Source organism: Cololabis saira, chromosome 6 (assembly GCF_033807715.1).
Source record: "Cololabis saira isolate AMF1-May2022 chromosome 6, fColSai1.1, whole genome shotgun sequence".
NCBI lineage: Eukaryota > Metazoa > Chordata > Actinopteri > Beloniformes > Belonidae > Cololabis > Cololabis saira.
The window spans coordinates 40882592-40904226 of NC_084592.1; the positions used below are offsets into that span (position 1 = coordinate 40882592).

The following is a 21635-nucleotide window of genomic DNA, read 5'->3' on the forward strand; positions in this document are numbered from 1 at the left end:
GTGCTTTACTTTCTTAAACTGGAGAAGATCAGACTGACCCTCTCTAATAGATCTGATTCATTTGATGTAACTTGGAACTGCTTTGTGTCTTATGTGAACAGCACGGAATGTAAGATCTCTTTAGACTGAAAGGGGACTGTCAACATTTTATTTTGCAAGATGCGCATACTATTATTTATGTATTCTATTTTTGATAAGTAACTCTTCATATTTTATTTTTCTTGTGCTTGAATAGGGTAGGTGCCAGGGGGGGTGGGGGGAGGGATGGAGAGGTTGAGTCTTGTTTTACGGCTCTGTTATTTTTACAACTGTTGATTTGATCTTGTGAACCAGTGTATTTTTTTTTTTATATATATATGAAAAACCACAATAAACAGATTGTTAAAAAAAAAAATAATAATAATATTATTATATAATATTAATATTATAATATTCGTATATAATAATATTGTAAGGCAGTCGCAATAGGGAAGTTTGTTCCTCCTCTATCCCCTTACATGAGAGGTTACTTGTTGTCAAATGCAGGTTTTGATTGGTTCATGAACCGGACACGAGCCCGCAAGGAAAACGAGACTTGACGAGGGTGTTAGTTTTTGGTTCTAACTAGGTTGAATGTTGCTCACGGCTCATCGCATGGACGGTGCTAACTGCTGTTCTGTGCCCGAGCTAGAGTCCACAACCCAGTATAATCGCTTGGCCTGATATAAACAGCTGCATATTCTGTACTGTATTCTGCAAGTTAAGTAAAGTTCCAACCAGAAGATCCCTTGTCGTGTGAAGAAATTTCCACCCACGCGCATCAAGACGAAGCAGCTTAGCTTCCACACAGAGAGCTACAACGCAACAATATTATATAATGTCATCTTGTTTGGGCCAGGATAAACGGGAAAGAGCGGAGCTGCTACTGCTGCTGTGACAGGAGTTGTTACCATGGTAACAACTCCTCCTCCCAACGGCAGGAAGTGCCGTGTGGCTCTGAGTAGTACGTCCCAATTAATGCATACATACTACTGATATTTACTCAAAAGTTTGACAAACTAAAGTATACTTTTGCGTAAATACTGTTTAGTATGGCATTTCTGACGCACCGCTGGTCTCTGTTGTGGGTCTAGTCTGGTGTGGTAGACCTGGTCTTAATTCTTTCTTCTTTATTTTGTACATTTATAGGGTTCATAGTTAGTATTGGTATGTGGTGGTTGTCTGGGAAAGGCAATATGCGCTGTATTGATGTATAGTAATTTATGGTTATTGTAGTATATAGGGACTGGGATTCTATATGTATGTGGCATAGTAATGATGGTATAATATTAGGGGTGTAACAATATATCATGCCACGAAATTTCACGATACAAAAACGATACAAAATCTATTGTGTTAGTAGACTAGTAACGCGCATCCGACCGCGCCTCGACCCGCGGACCAAAATCGGGGACAACTTCTGCTGAGTTCCAGTGTACTTTAATGTCCCTCAACAGTGTAGGATTTTAGAACATCAACACAGCACCTAGTGCCGTACTGTGGCGTATCACTCCGCCCAATCTAAAACAGACTAATCACTACAGATAAACTGACTAGTGTCATTATAGTCCCTGATTTACATCAGAATATAAAGAATATATTTATAAAATAATGAACCCTGAATTACCAAAATAACCTTAACAAAAATAAATCTCCTCTTACACTTATAAGGTGAGCATGAATCAATCTGTTTTATGATGTAAAATTGTATGTATTTATTTACTTTTATGTATTTATTTATTTAATTTTAGTTGTTACATTTCTGGAAAAGAAAAAAGTCAAATCATACATGAGAGAAACTATTCAGTTTGTGGCAAAATATTTGTACTTGTATGAAACTGAAGATCATAATGCAAACCTGACATTTACTTTTAGTTCAGTTTGTGGAAAATGGTTGGCCTGGCTTTCTCTTTAAAACTTAAACTGTTATAAAGCATTACAAACTGTAACAATAGGGCAAATGCACAGCATTGTTTTGTATTTTGTGTCTTTCAAATAAAAGACCATTTTTTCCAGTCATATGTTCCTCATTCAAGGTTGTTAAAAAAATTACCGTATCGTGAGATTAGTGTATCGTTACACCCCTATATAATATTTATAATACTTATGATGCTCAGGTATATTGTTTATGATAAGATATGTATATATGTGTGTGTGTGTATATATATATATATATATATATATATATATATATATTGTTTATGGTTGCTCTGGTATATCATTTGTTGTTTATAATGCTCAGGTGTAATATTTGGAATGCTCAGGTATAATATTGTAATGAAGTGCTGTAATATTTTGTATTTGTAATAATGTGATGATAGGTATATTTTTTTGATAAAGTAAAGCTTGCTGTTGTATTTTTTTATTTTTATTTTTCTATGTTGTATTTGAGTAAAATTGAAATAGAAACAAAGGGTAGGACCTCATAAGTTTTTACTTCCTCCTACTCACTTTCGGGCATGAAGGTTTACTTCTTTTTGACTTTGTTTAATGACTGTTTATTTGTATTCTTTTTTCTGATGTTTTGTGTAAATTGTTTTTTGTTTTTATAATTATTTTATGCTCGAAATAAAGATTTCAATTCAATTCATCAACAGAAACGTCAACCAATGTTATGAAAAACGGCCACCATGATCGTGAAATGGCATGACGGGAAAGCGGAAGTAAATGCATGCTGGGAACGATTGTAGTTTTTATGTGCGCGAAAGAGACTACAAACCTCATCCCAGTTAGATTTTAATATCAGGGTTCCTACACATTATTCAAGGTCAAATTCAAGCACTTTCAAGGGTCATTTTCAAAATCTTCAAGCACCTTATGGCTGGGGTAAAATATCTACAGGAATATATATACTCATAATTACTTTTTCCGCTTTTTATCACAATTATGTACATTGTATCGTGCTGTAAACATCTAGTTATGTTTCATCTTACTGATTTTATTTCTCCTTGTAATAACTAAACTATACAGTCTGATCCCAATTTTGTGAAATATAGTTATAATTTCAAGCCCTTTCAAGCACTTAAACTAAAATTCAAGCACTTTTCAGGCCTTGAAAACACAACATTGAAATTCAAGCACTTTCAAGGATTTCAAGCACCCGTAGGAACCCTGTAATATACATATTTAGCTCCTGCATGTTGGATCAAAGTTATTTTAAATGATATCATGAAGGATGTGAGCTGGATAAAATAATAAAAAACACAAAAATGGTGTGACTTCTACCAACTTTTCTCATTTATTTCAAATATGTCCATGTAAGATGATGCTGGAAACAGCAGTCAGGCAGACACATGTACGTGATGAAGGCACATGAAGTGACGGGAGCTGACGGGGGGGCTGCTGAACGCAGTCCCTTTTCTACAACTTGACCCGAGAAGGGAAATCCCAGACATCACATGACTTCATGCATGCATTCATTCATTCATTCATTGCTGTGTTTATGGCAATGGAGGATGGGGGGGGGGAAATCCTGCAGGCAGTACAAAAACCCCCTTTCAAAACAATACAGCTTAAGTGTCGCGCCCCGCCATCATCTCCAGATTAAAAGAATGTGACAGAGCCAGAGACTTTATTAGGCAGAGCTCTCGGGTCGATGGTTTGATCCGGGGGCGGCGTAGACTATTCCCACCAAAAAGTATAAATTACATATATACATCATGCTCGTGATAAGCAAATGTAACTAATTTCATATCAAAGGCACTTCACTAACTCCATGAAAAAAAGAACACGTACATGTAAAATCAGTAAAATTTCACTTACAAATAGTTTTCCACTCAGAACATCCAGCCAAATACACAAAATATGTCAGAAAACATTTCAAGTGGAGTCCGATAAAACTATAACGAAACAAAAAAGGGAGAAAAAAAATGATAGAAAGTGATGACGATCATTGTCGCTTATATCATTTATATACATGTACAACCAGTGGCACACTCTTAGCAATGATCAGTAGTCATGTTTCTCTGTCCGTTAAAACGTAGAAAATGTTCGATTGTGAAGTAGATTTAGGGGAGAAACTGGGGAGACGGGGAAGTGCGGCACAATGAGATGCGATTGAAACGAAAAAAAGGTGAAAAAGCAGTGCAAATATCGCTGTTTGGGGTAGTGAACGGGTGAAACGTCCCCGTCTACTACTCTCACTCAGGATCACAAGTATTGTCCTTCGCATCCAGTCGGACTTTGCCAGTGATTTTCATGATATTAATATATCCAGCAATCAAAGTTCAGGCCAAAAGTGAGCGGGAACCAACTGAAAACGGGAACGTAGGGACCTAAATATAAGGCACATCTTTCTAACGCACGCCCACAGCCACGACTACTTCCACACAATCCTTCAACTAATTTCTCTACCATTTCATCTTTAAGTAGTTGAAATTAATTGCTTCAGTTAAAACGTTGCAGAGAGCTGCTGAAATGAAAATAAAAACGTACAACAATTTGGATTTAAAAATTAAAAAGAAAAAAGTACACAAACACAGACTCTGAAACTACCATAAAGTCTTCTTGGTAGAATAAAAATATATTTTACCTCTTGTACAAATTAAAAGATTTATTTCAAATAAATTAAGTCACCTTCATAGATCGTCAGTCATAGCTGTAATAATATATCAATATAACAATATATTCCTTCAGGAAAAATGCTGCCGAGGCGAAGTCCGATTGCTTTCCTAGAGTTGGACGCTGAGGTCAGACGACAGGCGCGTCAGATATGATGCCGTTTCACTCGTTTTTTCTTGACGGATTCCCTCCTCGCGGCCCGAACCGTTGCCCCCGGCAACCGGAGGCAGTTATTCTGGTTCTGGAGCGAGAAGAAGCTCGCAGGGAACCGGCGTTTGGCTGCGAGTGCAACGTCTGACCGGAGGAGTGTGGAGAACATGTTCGTTTCAGGTTTCAGGGGGAGGGGAGAAGTCGATGTGAAGCTCCGGCGACCGGCCGTCGGTGCCGACAACATTCGTGCGGGTCTCGGGCTCGGCGGAGCCGCTAGTGACAGTGCAAAGCCCCGGCTGACCCGGCCGTGGCAGCATTCAGGAACCGAGGGGGGGGGGGGGGGGTTTGGCAGCATCTGCACCGCCGGCCAGATGTGAGGAGTTCCTCCCTCCTCGCTGTTCTGCAGACAGTAGTATTCACATTCTCACAAACTAATCAAGAGGGAGGGGGGGGTTCATGGAGATCTAAATAATCAGGAGGATTGAGGAGGAAGAGGTTCGTTCCTCAGACGAGCTGAGATGAGGGACTGCTGGTCGCCAGTCGATGAGGGTTTGGTCCTCCGGGGGGGGGATGATTCACGTACCTCCTCCGGACTTCAGCCAGATATTCTCTTTATATGTATCTGCAGGAAAAAAGACGAGAGCGGCATGTTTTTAGATGAAGATGAAGAAGAAAGATTCACTGGATAACAAGGCATGGGCCACTGACTGCGTTTCCATGCATCAATAACCCTTTTAAAACCGGAATATTAGCAACAACCCGGTTTTGCACAGCCATATAAACACCAATAACCCCTTTGAATTACCCCTTTGAAAGATTTAAAAATCTGAATATGACCCCTGGGTACCTCCTTTTCTAACCCGGATATTTGGTCATTTAAACGCCTAAGGGGATTTCCCCATCAAAAGGAACAGGAATTTGTTTTCTGCGCATGTTCCAGGGCGTTCCACTAAGGCACAGACTAGCCATATTAAATAAGTAGCCAACCAGGGGGGGGCAGGGGGGGTTGTTGGTGGTCACGCCGTAGCCACGATCATATAACTGGTCTTAAATGTAATAATAATAATAATAATAATAATAATGACAACATATTCATATTTATTTTTATTTATTGAAATAGTAAAAACATAAAATAAAAACAAAAGCAAAACAAAAAATATAGACAACCTAGGAATCAAGTTCAACATTATTAAATAAAAGTCCAGAATGCTACCAGTGGTACCCGCTGAAAAACCTAGGGATGCACCGAAATGAAGATTTGAGGCCGAAACTGAAGCCGAATAACATTTAAAGACTTGGCTGAATACCGTGTATCCAGTACTCGAGTTGTAAAAACAAATCAGGGGGGATGGTGGATTTTATCATGTGGGGACAGATAATTTGTGCTGATTACAAATAATATAATATATTACAAATAATAGTACTGATCAAAGCACCTGCAGAAATACTGCAGGAATGACATAGCAGCAGTTAAATGCAGCCTTCTGTAAGCTTTAAATATCCACTGGGCTTACATCAAATACATCAAAACACAACAATAAAAAACAGTTTTCTGAACTTATCAATATGACTCTGTCCTTCACAGGATAAGTAAAATGGATCACTGCAAAAACTCAAAATCTTAACAAGAATATTTGTCTTATTTCTAGTTAAAAGGTCTCATTTTAGTAAAAAACATCTCATTACACTTAAAACAAGACTCACTGGAAAAAACAACAATTTTCACCTGTTTCAAGTAGATTTTTACTTAAAATAAGTAGAAAAATCTGCCAGTGGAACAAGATTTTTTGCTTGTAATGAGAAGATAAATCTTGTCCCACTGGCAGATTTTTCTACTAACAGGGGAAAATTGTCAAATAAGTTATTTTTCTGGTGTTATTTTTCTGGTGATGACTCTAAATGTTGAAATAGCAGTAATACCACCTTCATTGATGAAATGACATAAGGGATGGAAAGGGGGGATGATTTGAACCGTTTTTATTTCGGGGGGATGCCATCCCCCCTCACCCCTACTCATCCCCCCTCATCTAGAGTACTGCGTGTACCGAATAGCCTACCTAATGCGGTTGTTCACAGTTTTTCATTTATTTTGCCATTTTTTTCCCAATTGCATAGATTAACAACAACAGCAATTACATTATTAACAACAAAAACAGTAAACTAATATGAGTTGAGCCACTGTCAAGCAGCTGGCGATGCTGTTGCTTAAATTGACCAAAAGGTGGCTCTCCAACATCACAGTTTGTTTACTGTGTGTGACTCTGACGGTGTCACATTCCTGGTTAGTAATTAAGAAGTTAAAACTCACTCGCCACTTATGGGACTCAGTAGCCAGCAGGCGAGCTTATTGCTCCACCAGAAACCAGTAGGAGCATTTATTACATTTATTAACTGTATTACCGCCTTTATGAGAGGTTATTTCTCACAGTATTCGCCTAAAGGGACTTACTCACTGCTGCAACGTGTTGCCTCCAGTCATTTCAATGAGAAGGCGACGGCATTCGTAGGTTGCAACACACCGCATTGCATATTCAGCGCCGCACAGAGGCTCCCAAATGGAAATGATTATTGATTTCTGAATGAATGGATAGATACGTCGCTTATTTTTGGCACATTTTTTTCTTTTCTGGCCTGGCGGGGGCTCTCATTGGCCTGGCGCCCTGCCAAGCCTGTACAATTGTAGGGGAAACACTGTATTAGCCTAAGTGTTCCTGCGTAATAGGCAGGCTATATTAATTTCTCAGACATTTGCTCTATTATTTTATTATTATTATCACCATCAATATCTACTCTATATATTATTATCATATCATTATTATTACAACAACATATTGCATCTTCTTTTATTCATTAGTGTTACTAATGAAGTGTATGAAAATACACTCTCACGTGTCGCAGGTGGCGCTAATTGAAAGCTTGAAGAGAAGACTGGATTACCGGTAGAACGTTTTGGGCTAAACGATGCGGTTAGGCTTTCTTTTGGCGTTTTTTCTTTTTAATACGAACTGATTAAACTGATTAAATTTTGCAGTGGATAGCCTGAGTAAGTAAGGACGTACCGTTTTTATGGAGACAAAAGAAGCATCATGGTGAGCTCTGCTTGTTGCCTCAGAGTTCCGACATATTCACTCCGCTGAGCACGCACGCACGCATGCACGCACGTTTAATTTTAAATTTTATTAAATTCGAAAAATAATATTTATAGCCTATAGGCTATAAAAATAATGGTCATTAAAGTAGCCGGCTGGACTTAATTGTGTAGTCGGCTATATGGGCGGCAGCCGGGGCTTGTGGAAAGCCCTGATGTTCTTTTTGCAAGGAATCTTGGTCTTTTGAGTCCAGGAAGTTCTTATAAACATGGAGAAACGCAAGACCAGGAGGAGACTAATCACTTCATAAATGTACTGAAAGATATGAACATTTTGGCATTTGTAGACGGTAGAAAGTACCGGGATAGCGAGATTTACAAGAAGGTGAGCGAAAAGTTGTGCGAAGCAGCATTTGTTTTGAATTTGGAAACAGGAAGAAGAAGCGGAAATGACGGGAATTGCGTCATCACGTTCTCTGTGCGTCGCTGGTTTGGTCCAGATATCCCAAATGATTGGTAACGGGAGATATTCTAGTCCGCTTGTCTATTTTCTTTTCTCTCCTCTTCTGCATCCCAGTCATAAAAATGGTTAAATTCACCAAATAAATGAAAAGAAATGACAAAATCACTCGTCCTGCGGTAGCCGGCTCTTCTTCTCTGAATCTCCGTTGCCGTGGTTACCACCTGGCAGTTGATCCAGCGCAATGATATTAAAGTTATCAGGCAATTTGACCAAACTTGTTTTCTAGGTGTAGGTTATAAGTTATAACCTACACCTGCCAGCCAATCAGAATCGAGTATTCACACGGACCGTGGTAAAATAACATATATAAGGGTGTGTGTGTGTGTGTGTGTGTGTGTGTGTGTGTGTGTGTGTGTGTGTGTACCTCACTGAGAATGGCCCACACAGCAGAGTCTCTGAGAACCGACAGCCGAAGCGCCAGAACCGGGTTGAAGGACGGATCCACGGCTCCTTCTGCCACGCCCTTCTCAAACTGACCTGCGTTCAGAAACAAACACGGGGTTCAGACACAGATCCACCCTGACAGGGGGGAGGGGGGGAGAAGCGTTGCATCGTGGGTAAACGGGTGAGGTGATGCGGAAACGGCAGCGTGTTTCACGAGGAACCACGGTCACTCACCGACCCGGTAGAATCGGTCCTCGGTTCTCTTGTACTTTTCTTTGGTCTGCAGTCCGTTCTCCTGAAACACAGAGACAGAGTTGAGGAAACGTACGATACGCAATCAAATCTCTTTTATTCTTATTTTAACAGATATTAGCAGATAGTCGTAGCCGAGGTCGGAACTGGGAATCCTGTCGTGCTCTGAGTCCTGTCAATAATCAATAATAATCAATACTACACATACAAAGGAGCAGCTGCTCAGCCTAACCTGATCAGAGGCATTTACACATATCATTATGGGTGTGTGTGTGTGTGTGTGTGTGTGTGTGTGTGTGTGTCTGTACCGAGACAGGCAGTATTTCCACCGTTGTGTTTTCGATCTTGTCCCCCGGATGTTCCTGGTTTCCGCTGCGAAACAGGAACCTGGCAATTAAAGCGTTAATCTTTAAGACGGATAATCTTTACTGCACTTACGCCCTCGTGACAGAAACAAACTCCCCCCATCAAATTATCTCTGCTCATCAAATTAGCTGCACCAATGAGGCCAGAAACACAGATGCCGTTCAAGAACAGACATGAAGGATCAACCCAACGCCACACGGCCTCCGTTCTCTCACACAGGACTGTCTCAGAAAATTAGAATATTGTGATAAAGTTCTTTTATTTTCTGTAATGCAATTAAAAAAACAAAAACGTCATACATTCTGGATTCATTACAAATCAATTGAAATATTGCAAGCCTTTTATTATTTTAATATTGCTGATTATGGTTTACAGTTTAAGATTAAGATTCCCAGAATATTCTAATTTTTTGAGATAGGATATTTGAGTTTTCTTAAGCTGTAAGCCATGATCAGCAATATTAAAATAATAAAAGGATTGCAATATTTCAGTTGATTTGTAATGAATCCAGAATGTATGACATTTTTAGTTTTTTTAAATTGCATTACAGAAAATCACAATATTCAAATTTTCTGAGACAGTCCTGTACACATGTACATACACACATCCACACACACACACACACACACACTCATGTACAAAACATATTACATAACAGAGGGAAATAAGATACGCTGTAAAACAATTGTAAAGCAGTTTAGCTAATGTTGACAAGTCTGATTCTTTAAAATCCACTTTTTGACTGCAGAAGAAAAAACATTGAAGTCTGTGCAAAGTTTCAGGTAGGTTGAAAGATTATTCCATGATTTGATGCTTTAAAGGAGACACAGATTGTGCAAAGTCAGAGCTGCTTCGGGATATTACAATCTCCACCTGAGACAGACCTTGAGGATCTGACAGTGTGTTCAGAGCCGAGTTTAACAAAGTTGTTCTTTCTGTTTACACTGACAAAGAACTGGCTCCGGGCCAGAAAACCCGGTTCCAAGGCTCCAAGACTGGGAGACATTTTCAAATAAGAATGAATCTGGATGCAGCAAAGCATCATGGGTCTGAGGAGGAGACAACCTGTCTTTTAGAGACGTGTCCACGGAGGAGCTACGTGGACCAAGTCCTATTAGAGCAGATATCTGGTTGTTGCTGCAACTTTCACGCAAATGAAAATGCAGCGACGTAATGACGTGGCTCCTTTTAGCACCCGAGCTGTGGAAAACAAACCGGTTCTCAGCTGGTTCCCAAGTTGAACGAGTTGTGAACCGGTTTGGTGGAAAAGACCCAAAGACTAGACTAAAACTCAAATTGAAACAAACAGAAACATTATTTCCCATTTACCTGTCGATGCTGATCGGCTTGTCAAACTTGAGGAGGATGTAGTCTCCTTTGGTGGGGGTGACGGCCCAGAAGAAATCTTCCCCCAGGTAGGTCTTCTCCAGCGTGTGGCCCTGATACATCTGCAGGACAGGAGACACTTCCTGTTAAAGTCATCCCATAACACTCCCAGAGCAGGCGTAACCGCGGTGAGCGAGGGCTCCGCACCTTCATGGAGGTGGACACCTCTGCCGGAGGGTTCACGTGCATCTTGTGCAGCAGCGGCTTCAGGAAGTCCTTGTCCTGCGGAAGCAGACGGGAGGAAACCGGGGGCCGGTTTCAGAAAACATTCTTAACAAAAATTTTTTTTTTAAGTGTCATTTTTTTCTTAAGTTCAGTCTTAAGAAGAAAAAAAGAGAAGAAGTCATATTCTCCAAAAAAGTTCTTAAGTATTTCTCAAATTTCTTCTTAAGTTTCTTCTTAAGAAAAAACTTAAGAATAAATGGTATTCTTGAAATAAAAGTTCTCAAATTTGTTCTTGACTTTTTTCTTAACTTTAAGACAACATTGACCTGTCTTAAAAATTTTTCTGTGAAAAGGCAAGCCTCAAATATCACCTTTTTCAACACATTTTAGACTAGGAAGTCATAGTTTGAGGATATACTTTGTAATTAATTACACAAAGAGCCTGTTAACTGTTTGTTAGCATGTTAGTTAGCATGGTAGTTAATTATTACTAATTTTCCCCAATAGTATTTTTTTTCGCACATTAATCTCATCCACCATAACCTTGAAAAGTTCCTGCATCTCTTTTTCTCCTTCTCCATGTTTAGTGAGTGACTGACGGTTAAAACCAAACTACCTATATATGTTGTTTGTTGGAGCGTGCAATGCAATGACATATTTTAAGAAGTTCTTAAGTAGGAAAAATAAGAAGATCGTAAGAAATGACAGTTCTTAAGACGGTTCTTAAGAAAATATTGAGGAATTGCACTTAAGAACTTTCTTATCAACTTCTTAATTTTAGATCTTAAGACATTTCTTAAGATCGTTCTTAAGAACATTTTGGTGAATCCGGCCCTGGGTTTCTACACAGGAAACTGGGTTTGGACCAGAACAGAACCGGACTGAGCCGGACTCACCGTGAGCTTCTGGATCTTCCCGGCGAGAGACGAGTGCAGTCCCACGTGCTGGAAGAGCGACGGCCGGAACCGAACCCGGAGGCCCGACTTCTGTCTCTCACAGTGTTTCTGAGGGACAGAGAGAGGTGTTTAAAGAGGCCCGACCCGGTCTTCTTTTTTTTTTTTTTTTTTTTTTAAATCTTTTATCTGGAAAAGTACGGGAGAGTATAAGGGCCAGGCAGGAGAAAAATAAAAATAATATTTTAGAGGAGGAGGATTTTTCTTTCATTATGCACTTTGAGAAAAATAAAAAAGTCAAAATGTCGAGAAAAAATGAGAAATGTTGAGATTAATGTTCTCAATATAATTCTCAAATACATTCATATAATAATAATAAAAAGACAGGTTAATCATCTTCATCTTCCTTTTTATAAAACTAAACACGGCCAGTATTCCCTCAGATATCGTGGTGTTACAAATATGGAACTCCAAATCTCACATTATCAAAAGCTCTGTTTCTCTAGAGATTTTTAAAAGAAATGTATCATCTCATTTAATTCACATTTAAAAAATGTCACAAGTTTTCTTTGTTGATTTTTTTTTTTTTGTTGTTGATTATTTTTTGTGTGTTGAGGATCTGTAACTACTGTATGTAGTCTAACCTTCTTTGTTTTTTGTTTATAGTTTACTGTTTTACTTCCTAAATTGAGGGGAGGTTTCGCTGCATAAGCCTGTTGGCTTTTTGACCTCTCCTGTCACATTTGTTTTACTATTTTGATAGTGTTACTTTTATTGTGTGCAAACTAATAAAATAAAATAAAAATAAAATAAAATAAAATAAAATAAAATACAATAAAATAAAATAAAATAAAATAAAATAAAATAAAATGTTGAAGTACAATTTTGAGAAAAAAGTCGAAATGTTGAGAAAAAAGTCGAAATGTCGAGAATAATGTTGAAGTACAATTTCGAGAAAAAGTCAAAGTATTTCAACTTTATTCTCGAAATTTCAACTTTATTCATGATATTTCGACTTTATTCATGAAATTGTATTTCAACATTAATCTCGACATTTCGAATTTCCATCCTGAGTCCCACATTTTCTCCAGCAACCATTACTGCTTCCCTGGTGTCGCTTTTGTAGAGGTGTAATAAAACACCTTACAATGTTTTTTGAATTCCATTGTACTTGACAAATTTTACTCCAGCCTTCCTCTGCAGTAATTAAATTTTCCTCCTTCTCCCACTTCTCCGACCCGGTCCTCTAACCCGGTCCTCTAACCCGGTCCTCCCACACCGGCAGCTTCACTCGTACCGCGTCCTTTTCGGGGTTGCAGACTTTGACCCAGAGGATGTGGTCCAGCAGCCAGTCGATGGGCTTCTCCTTGTAGAACATGAAGATAAACTCCACGATGAGGTTCAGGTCCGGAGCCTGGAACATCTTCCCTGCAGGAAACACGGAGCACATCTGTAACAATCGTTTATCCTGCAGGAAACACGGAGCACATCTGTAAACGCTGGTTTATCCTGCAGGAAACACGGAGCACATCTGTAAACGCTGGTCTATCCTGCAGGAAACACGGAGCACATCTGTAAACGCTGGTTTATCCTGCAGGAAACACGGAGCACATCTGTAAACGCTGGTTTATCCTGCAGGAAACACGGAGCACATCTGTAAACGCTGGTCTATCCTGCAGGAAACACATCTGTAAACGCTGGGTTATCCTGCAGGAAACACGGAGCACATCTGTAACAATCGTTTATCCTGCAGGAAACACGGAGCACATCTGTAAACGCTCCTTTATCCTGCAGGAAACACGGAGCACATCTGTAAACGCTGGTCTATCCTGCAGAGCTGCATTAGTCAACAATTACGAGGCAGCGTCTTGTTTGGACTCCATCTGTAAAGATTTTTTTATGACACTGAAATAAATTCAAATTTAATTTAATTCTCAATTATAGATTATACATGGAACAAGCTTCTATCGAGAATCAATAATTAGCTTTATTTTATCATCTGCAGTAAATACATCTGGGTACTAGTGTTGTTTCTGTCAGCCTGTTTCAGTTTTAGTTTTATTCTAGTCTTTGGGTCGAGCTATCGTTTTAGTTTTTATTAGTTTTAGTCACGTTCATTCTCCTTTTAGTCGTGTCAAGTTTCAGCCGACTAAAAGTCTGAGCATTTTAGTCTTATTTTAGTCAGAATTGTCCAGGACCATTTTAGTCTAGTTTTAGTCAAAGATTGTATTTAGCCAAACCCATTTTACAATTCAAACAAGGTTATCTTATTATTATATTATTGTTACCTTATAGACTCAAGAATACATTCATTCCACTTACAGAAGACTCTAATTTGAGTTTACAACATATTTATTTTTCCGCATTTCTCCCCATCTTTTTCTTTTTCGACACATTGGGTTTTCTTTTCCACGTCTATGTAGGAAAGTGTATCCAAAGATGGTTCTTCTTCTTCTTCTCCCCGCGTTTCTCTATGTAACTTTGTTTTTAATTGACGTGAACCTAGAGCTCTGCGTTAACGGCATCAGCCTCTAACTCTGCAGCTGCATCTTCTGGATCTGATTCCCGCTGCAGCGACGGGGATTGAGGACTAACGTCACCCAGCAGCAGAACTAAACCAGAGGAAACTACTGAAAACATGGACATTAAGGACATTTGTGAGAACATTTTGTCTCGTTTTGGTCAACGAAAATGAAGACAGTTTTTATTTTGTAATCTACATTTTAGTCTCGTTTTTATTCCTCTACGATATCGCATTATATATTTAATTATCGTTATCGTCACATGACCAGCATTTTAGTTGCATCTCGTCTCGTTTTCCTCGGGTGATAAAGGTTCGTTGATGACGATATTTAGTCGTAATTTTCGTTGATGAAAGCAACTTTACTGATCAGCTCATCAGTTAAAAGACTGAAGACTGCTGAACTGAACTCCAGATACAGAAGACTAATTTGAGTTTACAACATATTTATTTTTCCGCATTTCTCCCCGTCTTTTTCCTTTTCAACAAGACATTGGGTTTTCTTTTCCACGTCTATGTAGGAAAGTGTATCCAAAGATGGTTTCTTCTTGAAGATTGTATATATATATATATATATATATATATATATATATATATTTTAAGGATCTTTGTTTTTTTTCTGGATCGTCTTGTTTGGAGCAGAGTTTTTATTTTGTAATCTACATTTTAGTTTAGTTTTTATTCCTCTACGATATCGCATTATATATTTATTATATATTTAATTATCGTTATCGTTGCATCTCGTCTCGTTTTCCTCAGGTGATAAAGGTTCGTTGATGACGATATTTAGTCATAATTTTCGTTGATGAAAGCAACTTTACTTAGTAAATGATCAGATCTAAACCAGCAGAAATGCTGGTGCTCAGTGAGATGATGTTATTTAAAGTCGGATTATAAATGATTGTTAAAGTAAATGAAGTTATAACCACAGTTTGTGGTTATAATGAACATTTACCGACCTTTTCACGAATGGATCAGTGTCGGTGGGTCTCACATCTCACCGTTTAAGACATAAACATTGTCTTCGTGCATTTAGACAAATAAATCAAAGTCAACATTTTACAACAAAGACCAAAGGTTTAACTTCATCGTTTCATAGTTGAACTTTATTTAAAGGCTGAATAAAAAAGGCTCTTTAAAACCCTTTGTGCGTTGTGAAGGAGCTTTCAAACAATGCTCAGGTTTTAAAGAGCTTTTTCTGTTTTCAGAGGCTTTCAGCCTGAAACGAGGTCCAACTTCATCTTCAAAATGAGGTGATACGGAAATCGGCTAAAAATACAGCCGTCCTCCGCAGTAACGAACCTAAATGAGGATTATCTTCCCTGGCAGTCGCTCTGACCCAGTTCTAACGGTTTATCAATATCATTTCAGCTTCTCTGACTGGTTCCTCCACCTGCAGACGTGGCAACCGTTTAACTACGACGGTCTCCAGGGACGTATCTGGGTTAAAGCCTCTGGTTTAACCCTTTAAGACCTGCTGGAGCGCTATGGAAGCATATGAGGGCCTATATTCAAATTAAAATACATTTGCGGAAATGCCTTTTCATTTTAAGAATATGGCTGCATTATTTGAGTCAAAAATCAAATTAATATTATATAATCCGATTTGCATTTTAATTTCCTTTTTCAAGACTGCTCATTCTTGTACTTAATTCAAATTAAAAAGAAAAAGACGTTTGAGATTTAATTTTCAAATCATGCCTCAGCAAATAGTTCCCAATATTCCATTTTAAATCTAAAATTTGAAAATTAAATTGCATTTGCAGAAATGCTTTGTCATTTTAAGAATGTGGCTGTATTATTTGAGTCAAAAATCAAATTAATAATATATAATCCGATCTGCATTTTAATTTTATTCTTTACGCTGCACATTTCATGTCATAATCAAAAAGAAAACAAAGAGGACATTGCTTTTTCTTTTTCATGCTCTGCCCGGAAAATAGTGGTCAAAATTCGAAAACGAATTTGCAATCCCAGCGGCGCAGGAGAGTGACGTCACGGCCCGCTCCGGCGCTCCCGTCTGCATTTGATTTTCAAAATATATGTACAATTACAACCAAATAAAAAAGAGCAATACTTCTTTCTGCAGGTTAAACAGGAATAGTTTCACTTACATATCCTGCATTTAGTGTCCCAGAGTTTTAATCCATTAAATTGTTTGGAAAAATTACATAACAATCCAGTAAAATTGCATAAATCTTCATAATTGACATTGCGGGTTATAGATCCGGTATCTACGTTGACACGTACATCAACACGTTTTCAGTGAGTCATCAGGTTGGATTTTTTTTTCCCGCAAAAAGGGAGGTGACATCATTCCCTCGGGAATCTAGTATGCTTGAATTTGCGCTCTTGTTCGTGCTTTTTATCAGAGATTTTCACGAAAGATTACTCAGCGACACACACCACACACACACACACACACACACACACACCACACACTCACTAACTAACTATTAGGGATGGGAATTGATACGATTGATACAGTTTGAGATTAAGATTCCCAGAATATTCAAATTTTTTGAGATAGGATATTTTCTTAAGCTGTAAACCATGATCAGCAATATTAAAATAATAAAAAGCTTGCAATATTTCAGTTGATTTGTAATGAATCCAGAATGTATGACATTTTTGTTTTTGTAATTGCATTACAGAAAATCACAATATTCTAATTTTCTGAGACAGTCCTGTACTGGTGTGATTGTAGCATCAAAGTGTTAATTCAAGGCTAAGGCAAAGTATCGAGATATATATCGTGTATCGTGACATGGCCTAAAAATATAGAGATATTAATAAAAGGCCATATGGCCCAGCCCTACGTACCGATGAAGCCCAGCTGAGAAAACTCCAGGATCATCCAGTCCTCGGACGACAGCTGCAGGGCGAAGTTCTTCATGGTGGCAAAGTAGTTGGGCTTGGCCACGATGTCGTCCTCCAGCTGCAGACGGAACAGAGGAGTCAGACGGACAGAGGAAGAGTCTCTTCTCTCGGCAGCGGGGGCTCATTGTTGACGGAGATGTGGGGTGGGGGCAGCACAAAGACTCCTCTATGTTTACTAGACAACCCTATTATCTGACTAGACTAGAGCAGCAGTTGAACCACAGACGGACGGACGGACGGACGATACCTCTTCCCTCCTCGTGACAGCAGGTAAGAGAAACAGTACCAGCGTGAATACGACAGACGGATGAAATGATACAGTTGTAGAAAACAAACACTAGCGGCCGCAGGACACATGAGGACAATGACTGCGTATACTACTACATACTAGCTATTAGGCTGTACCGTTGGAGTTTTGTTCTCCACGCTCTGGAGTAGGGGTGGGCAAAAATATCGATATGGCAATATATCGCGATACTTTTCCAGCTGATTCAATATCGATATTCAAAATTTGAATATCGATTTTATTTTTTATTTATTTATTTTTATTTATTTTTTTAAATATTTTTTATCCCCGATTTTTTTCCCATTATATCACTCAGTGCTCCTACCTAAGTGACAGTCCTGGGCATTGCCACTCTCTACTAACCCCGGGACTTCCTGCACTGAGCTCAGGTTTTATTTCACGTTTTATTTCATTTTATAATTTATTTTTTATATAACACAATTGCCTGTCCTTAAAAAATGGACAAATAATGGACAGAGGTTTATTTATTTATGGATTTATATCTATACTGACTGATCACTGTGCCCGTCCTTGGTTTTAGTACCATCTTTCTTGTGTTTATTATCATTTGCCACATAATTAAAGCAACCTCATACTAAATTTAATGTTAATTTCATATGATGTAAATAATATGAAAAACATATACAAATAAGTTGTAACTTTAGCTTGTATAGTTATAATAAAACATTGTTTTGACTCAGCTTGTCCCATGAATTGTCGCTATAATCTGATGAACGTGCAACTCGGATTTTAAGATCCATCACTATCATCTGATGTACATATATACAACTTGGATTTTAAGATCCATCACTATCATCTGATGTACATATGTACAACTTGGATTTTAAGATCCATCACTATCATCTGATGTACATATGTACAACTTGTGTAATGCATTTTTTAATTTTTCGGTGAACTATGTAGAATATAATAATCCGGATATCGCATAATCGGGATATCGCAATGTGTATCGTATCGTGAGGTCCTTCCCAATACCCACCCCTACTCTGGAGTGACCGGCGGTGATTGTAACATCTACCTCTCCAACCCCCCGTGTCTCACAGAGCCTGGTCAGTCCAAGACCTTCAAGAGAAAGCGGTCGCTGATAAACTGGCCTTTCTGGAGAGGTTCCAACATGCATCTGGACAGCCTGCCCCTGTCCCCGACGTCCCTCTCCCCCACGCAGGGACGGCTGTTTGGACAACCCCTGAGCGCGGTCTGCTCCCCGGACCACGGCCTGCCTAAGCCCGTCATGGTGAGCTGGGATTAGAGCGGGTGAGAGGGTTGGACCTCGTCCTGAAGTGATGGGAGGATTTGGGGTTGAGTTTGTACTTGACTTAAAGGAGATGTGCTGTTATGAGCAGGGCTGGGGATCCATTCAAATGTCAGCAATCGTTTCGATTCCGATTCTTAAGATTCAGAATTGATTAGGATTTGGGTTAGTGTTATTAAAAATGATATATAACAAAATTTATTAATTAAGTTCCAGAAAAAATGCACATTTTTAAGCCTTTCCGGAGTTTTAAAAAAACCAGCGCTTTGTTAATGCTGCAGCTATTCTTTGACGCCATTTTCATTGTTTGATAGTTTCACACTACGCCCATGTGTGAATTAAATGACGTGACTACTGGGATTAAAGTTCACCGGGGAAAATGTAATGATGAAAAAAAAATCGATCTTTTTCAAAACAGGCCTAGTTATGGGAGGTCGATGCTTATTTTATTGAAAAAAGCTGCTTACTTTTTCTGTTAAACTGCTATTCTGTTGTATGTATGTATAGCCTAACGGGATATCCCCATCAAAAGGAACAGGAATCTGTTTTCAGCACATGTTCTTTTCGCAAGGAATCTTGGTCTTTTGAGTCCAGGAAGTTCTTATAAACATGGAGAAACGCAAGACCAGGAGGAGACTAATCACTTCATAAATGTAATGAAAGATATGAACATTTTGTCATTTGTAGACGGTAGAAAGTACCGGGATAGCGGGATTTACAAAAAGGTGAGCGAAAAGTTGCACGAAGCAGGATTTGTACGAACGCCAGACCAGAACAAGCACCGCTGGAAGACGCTGAAAAAGGCGAATTACAGGGCCGAGAAAAAAAACGACTTCTACTGGGCTGTTCATTATCCACCGTGCTGCTGTTATTGTTGTTGTTTTGAATTTGGATACAGGAAGAAGAAGTGAATGACGGTAATTGCGTAATGACGTTCTCCGTGCGTCGCTGGTTTGGTCCAGATATCCCAAATGATTAATTACCATGTAAACAGGGATAACCCTGTTTGCTCACGCATGGAAACGGAATATTCCGAATGTTTCAGTAACTGGAATATTAGCAATAACCTGAATTTTGACTGCATGTAAACGTAGTCAATGACGGAGTTCCCAGAATGCACCTGCCCCGCGACATTTTAGACGCTGGTGTGGAAAAGTAAACAGAAAACTAGTCTGCTGCACATGAGCACGTTCTTAGGAGTTGTTGGTTTTTTTTCCTTTACATATTTATATTTATATATTTTTTTTACTTATCTTGCACTTTATATAAGGACCAGACCTGCGATGAAGCACCTGGAATTTTGTTGTTTTGTTTGTTGTCATGTGAAATATGAACAATTACGATAAAGACTCTGTAATCTTATGAGAACAAAAGCAGCAGGAAAAGCAGGAATGTTGTGTTGTTTAAGTTTGAAATGATGTAATTCAGCGAGTTGTTCAGATCTGGAGGGACTGACATGTCAGGATCCAGTCCAGAGCAGAGATATCCAACACCTCCACCTTCACATCCGCCTTGTCCTTCATCTCCACCTCCATCTCCACCTCCATCTCCTTCACCTCCACCTTGTCCTTCACCCCCATCTCCACCTTCACCTCAACCTTCACCCCCATCTTCACCTCCACCTTCATCTCCACCTCCATCTTCATCTTCATCTCCACCTTCACCTTCACGTCCATCTCCACCTCCTCCTTCACCTCCACCTCCACCTCCATCTCCAGTTTCACCTCCACCTCCATCTCCACTGCCGGAGACCCAGATGGCTTTACAGAGATTTCCTCTTCTTTTTCTGTTGTTTCTAACGAGGCGTTGGATCGATCGTGTTTTTGTCTTGTCAACAGGAACCTCTACCTCAGCTTTAAAGGTGTAGAAATGTCGTTTTTTTAGGTTCAGGTCCTACCTGGACGTAGTAAACGCCTTTGTTCACGGCGTACATCATGAGGAAGGAGTAGTCCAGGTTCTGCTTCGTCCTCCATCTAAAGAGAAATCAGAGATCAGATCAGACATCCTGATGCTACGCTCCTCGGACCGCCATCACGCCGCCACGCCGCAGTTTCATCATCCTGCAGAGGCTTTTACCCGTAGTGACTAACCCAGGGGTGTCAAATGTGCGGCCCGCGGGCCGCACATTTCTTCTACAAATCCATCGTTATTCCACAAATAGAGCAGTTTTCAACATTTTTTTAGTTTTTCTAGAATGCATTTGCCGATTTTATTTCTTTGTAGACGGTCGTTTATTTTTATTAACTGACTACTATTACTGTATATATATCTTCGCAGGAAAAATATCACTGCTAAAAAAGATGATAGAAGATATTTATTCGGAGAATTTCAGTTTTGAATACGAGGATAGTGACAAAGTAAAACAGTTAAAAGAGAAGTGCTGACTTTTTCAGCACACTGGCGTAAATATCCGCGCCAATTTTTTAAAATAAATACACTTAATTGTACTGGAAAAATCTCTAAATCACAAAGAAACACTATCGGATGTAATAAGAAAGATTTTGCTTTTAATTAAATTTCCTATAAAAAAGCAAAATATAAAAAAAACATACTTGTTTCTGTTTATCTTTGTAAAATTTAAAGTATCTTACATAATTTGAAAAAAACGAGAAATGTCAAGAAAATATCCTGAAGAAAGATATTTTACATAATTAGAGTGTAAACAAAGTACATATTTGCTTTAAAATTAACTAAACTGATATTGGATTAGATAACAATAGTAAAAAAAAAAAAAAAAAGAATTAGAAAAAAAAAAAAAAATCGCACCGTTTTTGTTATTTTGAGCGTGCGGCCCGCGAGAAAAAAATTGGTCAAATCCGGCCCGCCAAGCAAAATGAGTTTGACACCCCTGGACTAACCAGTCAACATCAGAGCTGCTATGGTACAACTA

At 38.9% G+C, this 21635-nt stretch overlaps 1 protein-coding gene across 1 annotated transcript in view; it reads right to left on the reverse strand.

Moving 5' to 3' along the window:
- Positions 1-3233: 3233 nt before the first annotated feature.
- mgat4a (alpha-1,3-mannosyl-glycoprotein 4-beta-N-acetylglucosaminyltransferase A) overlaps positions 3234-21635 on the reverse strand; it is a 70217-nt gene continuing 51815 nt past the window's right edge. Inside the window, exons 7-16 of the mRNA XM_061724142.1 lie at positions 20643-20718; positions 17130-17244; positions 13083-13213; positions 11789-11896; positions 10875-10949; positions 10671-10789; positions 9284-9362; positions 8958-9018; positions 8704-8816; positions 3234-5350 (exon numbers count right to left, since the gene is read on the reverse strand). Of these exons, the coding sequence (XP_061580126.1) occupies positions 5324-5350; positions 8704-8816; positions 8958-9018; positions 9284-9362; positions 10671-10789; positions 10875-10949; positions 11789-11896; positions 13083-13213; positions 17130-17244; positions 20643-20718 (904 nt within the window). The 3' untranslated portion in view covers positions 3234-5323. The remainder of the gene's footprint in view (positions 5351-8703; positions 8817-8957; positions 9019-9283; positions 9363-10670; positions 10790-10874; positions 10950-11788; positions 11897-13082; positions 13214-17129; positions 17245-20642; positions 20719-21635) is intronic.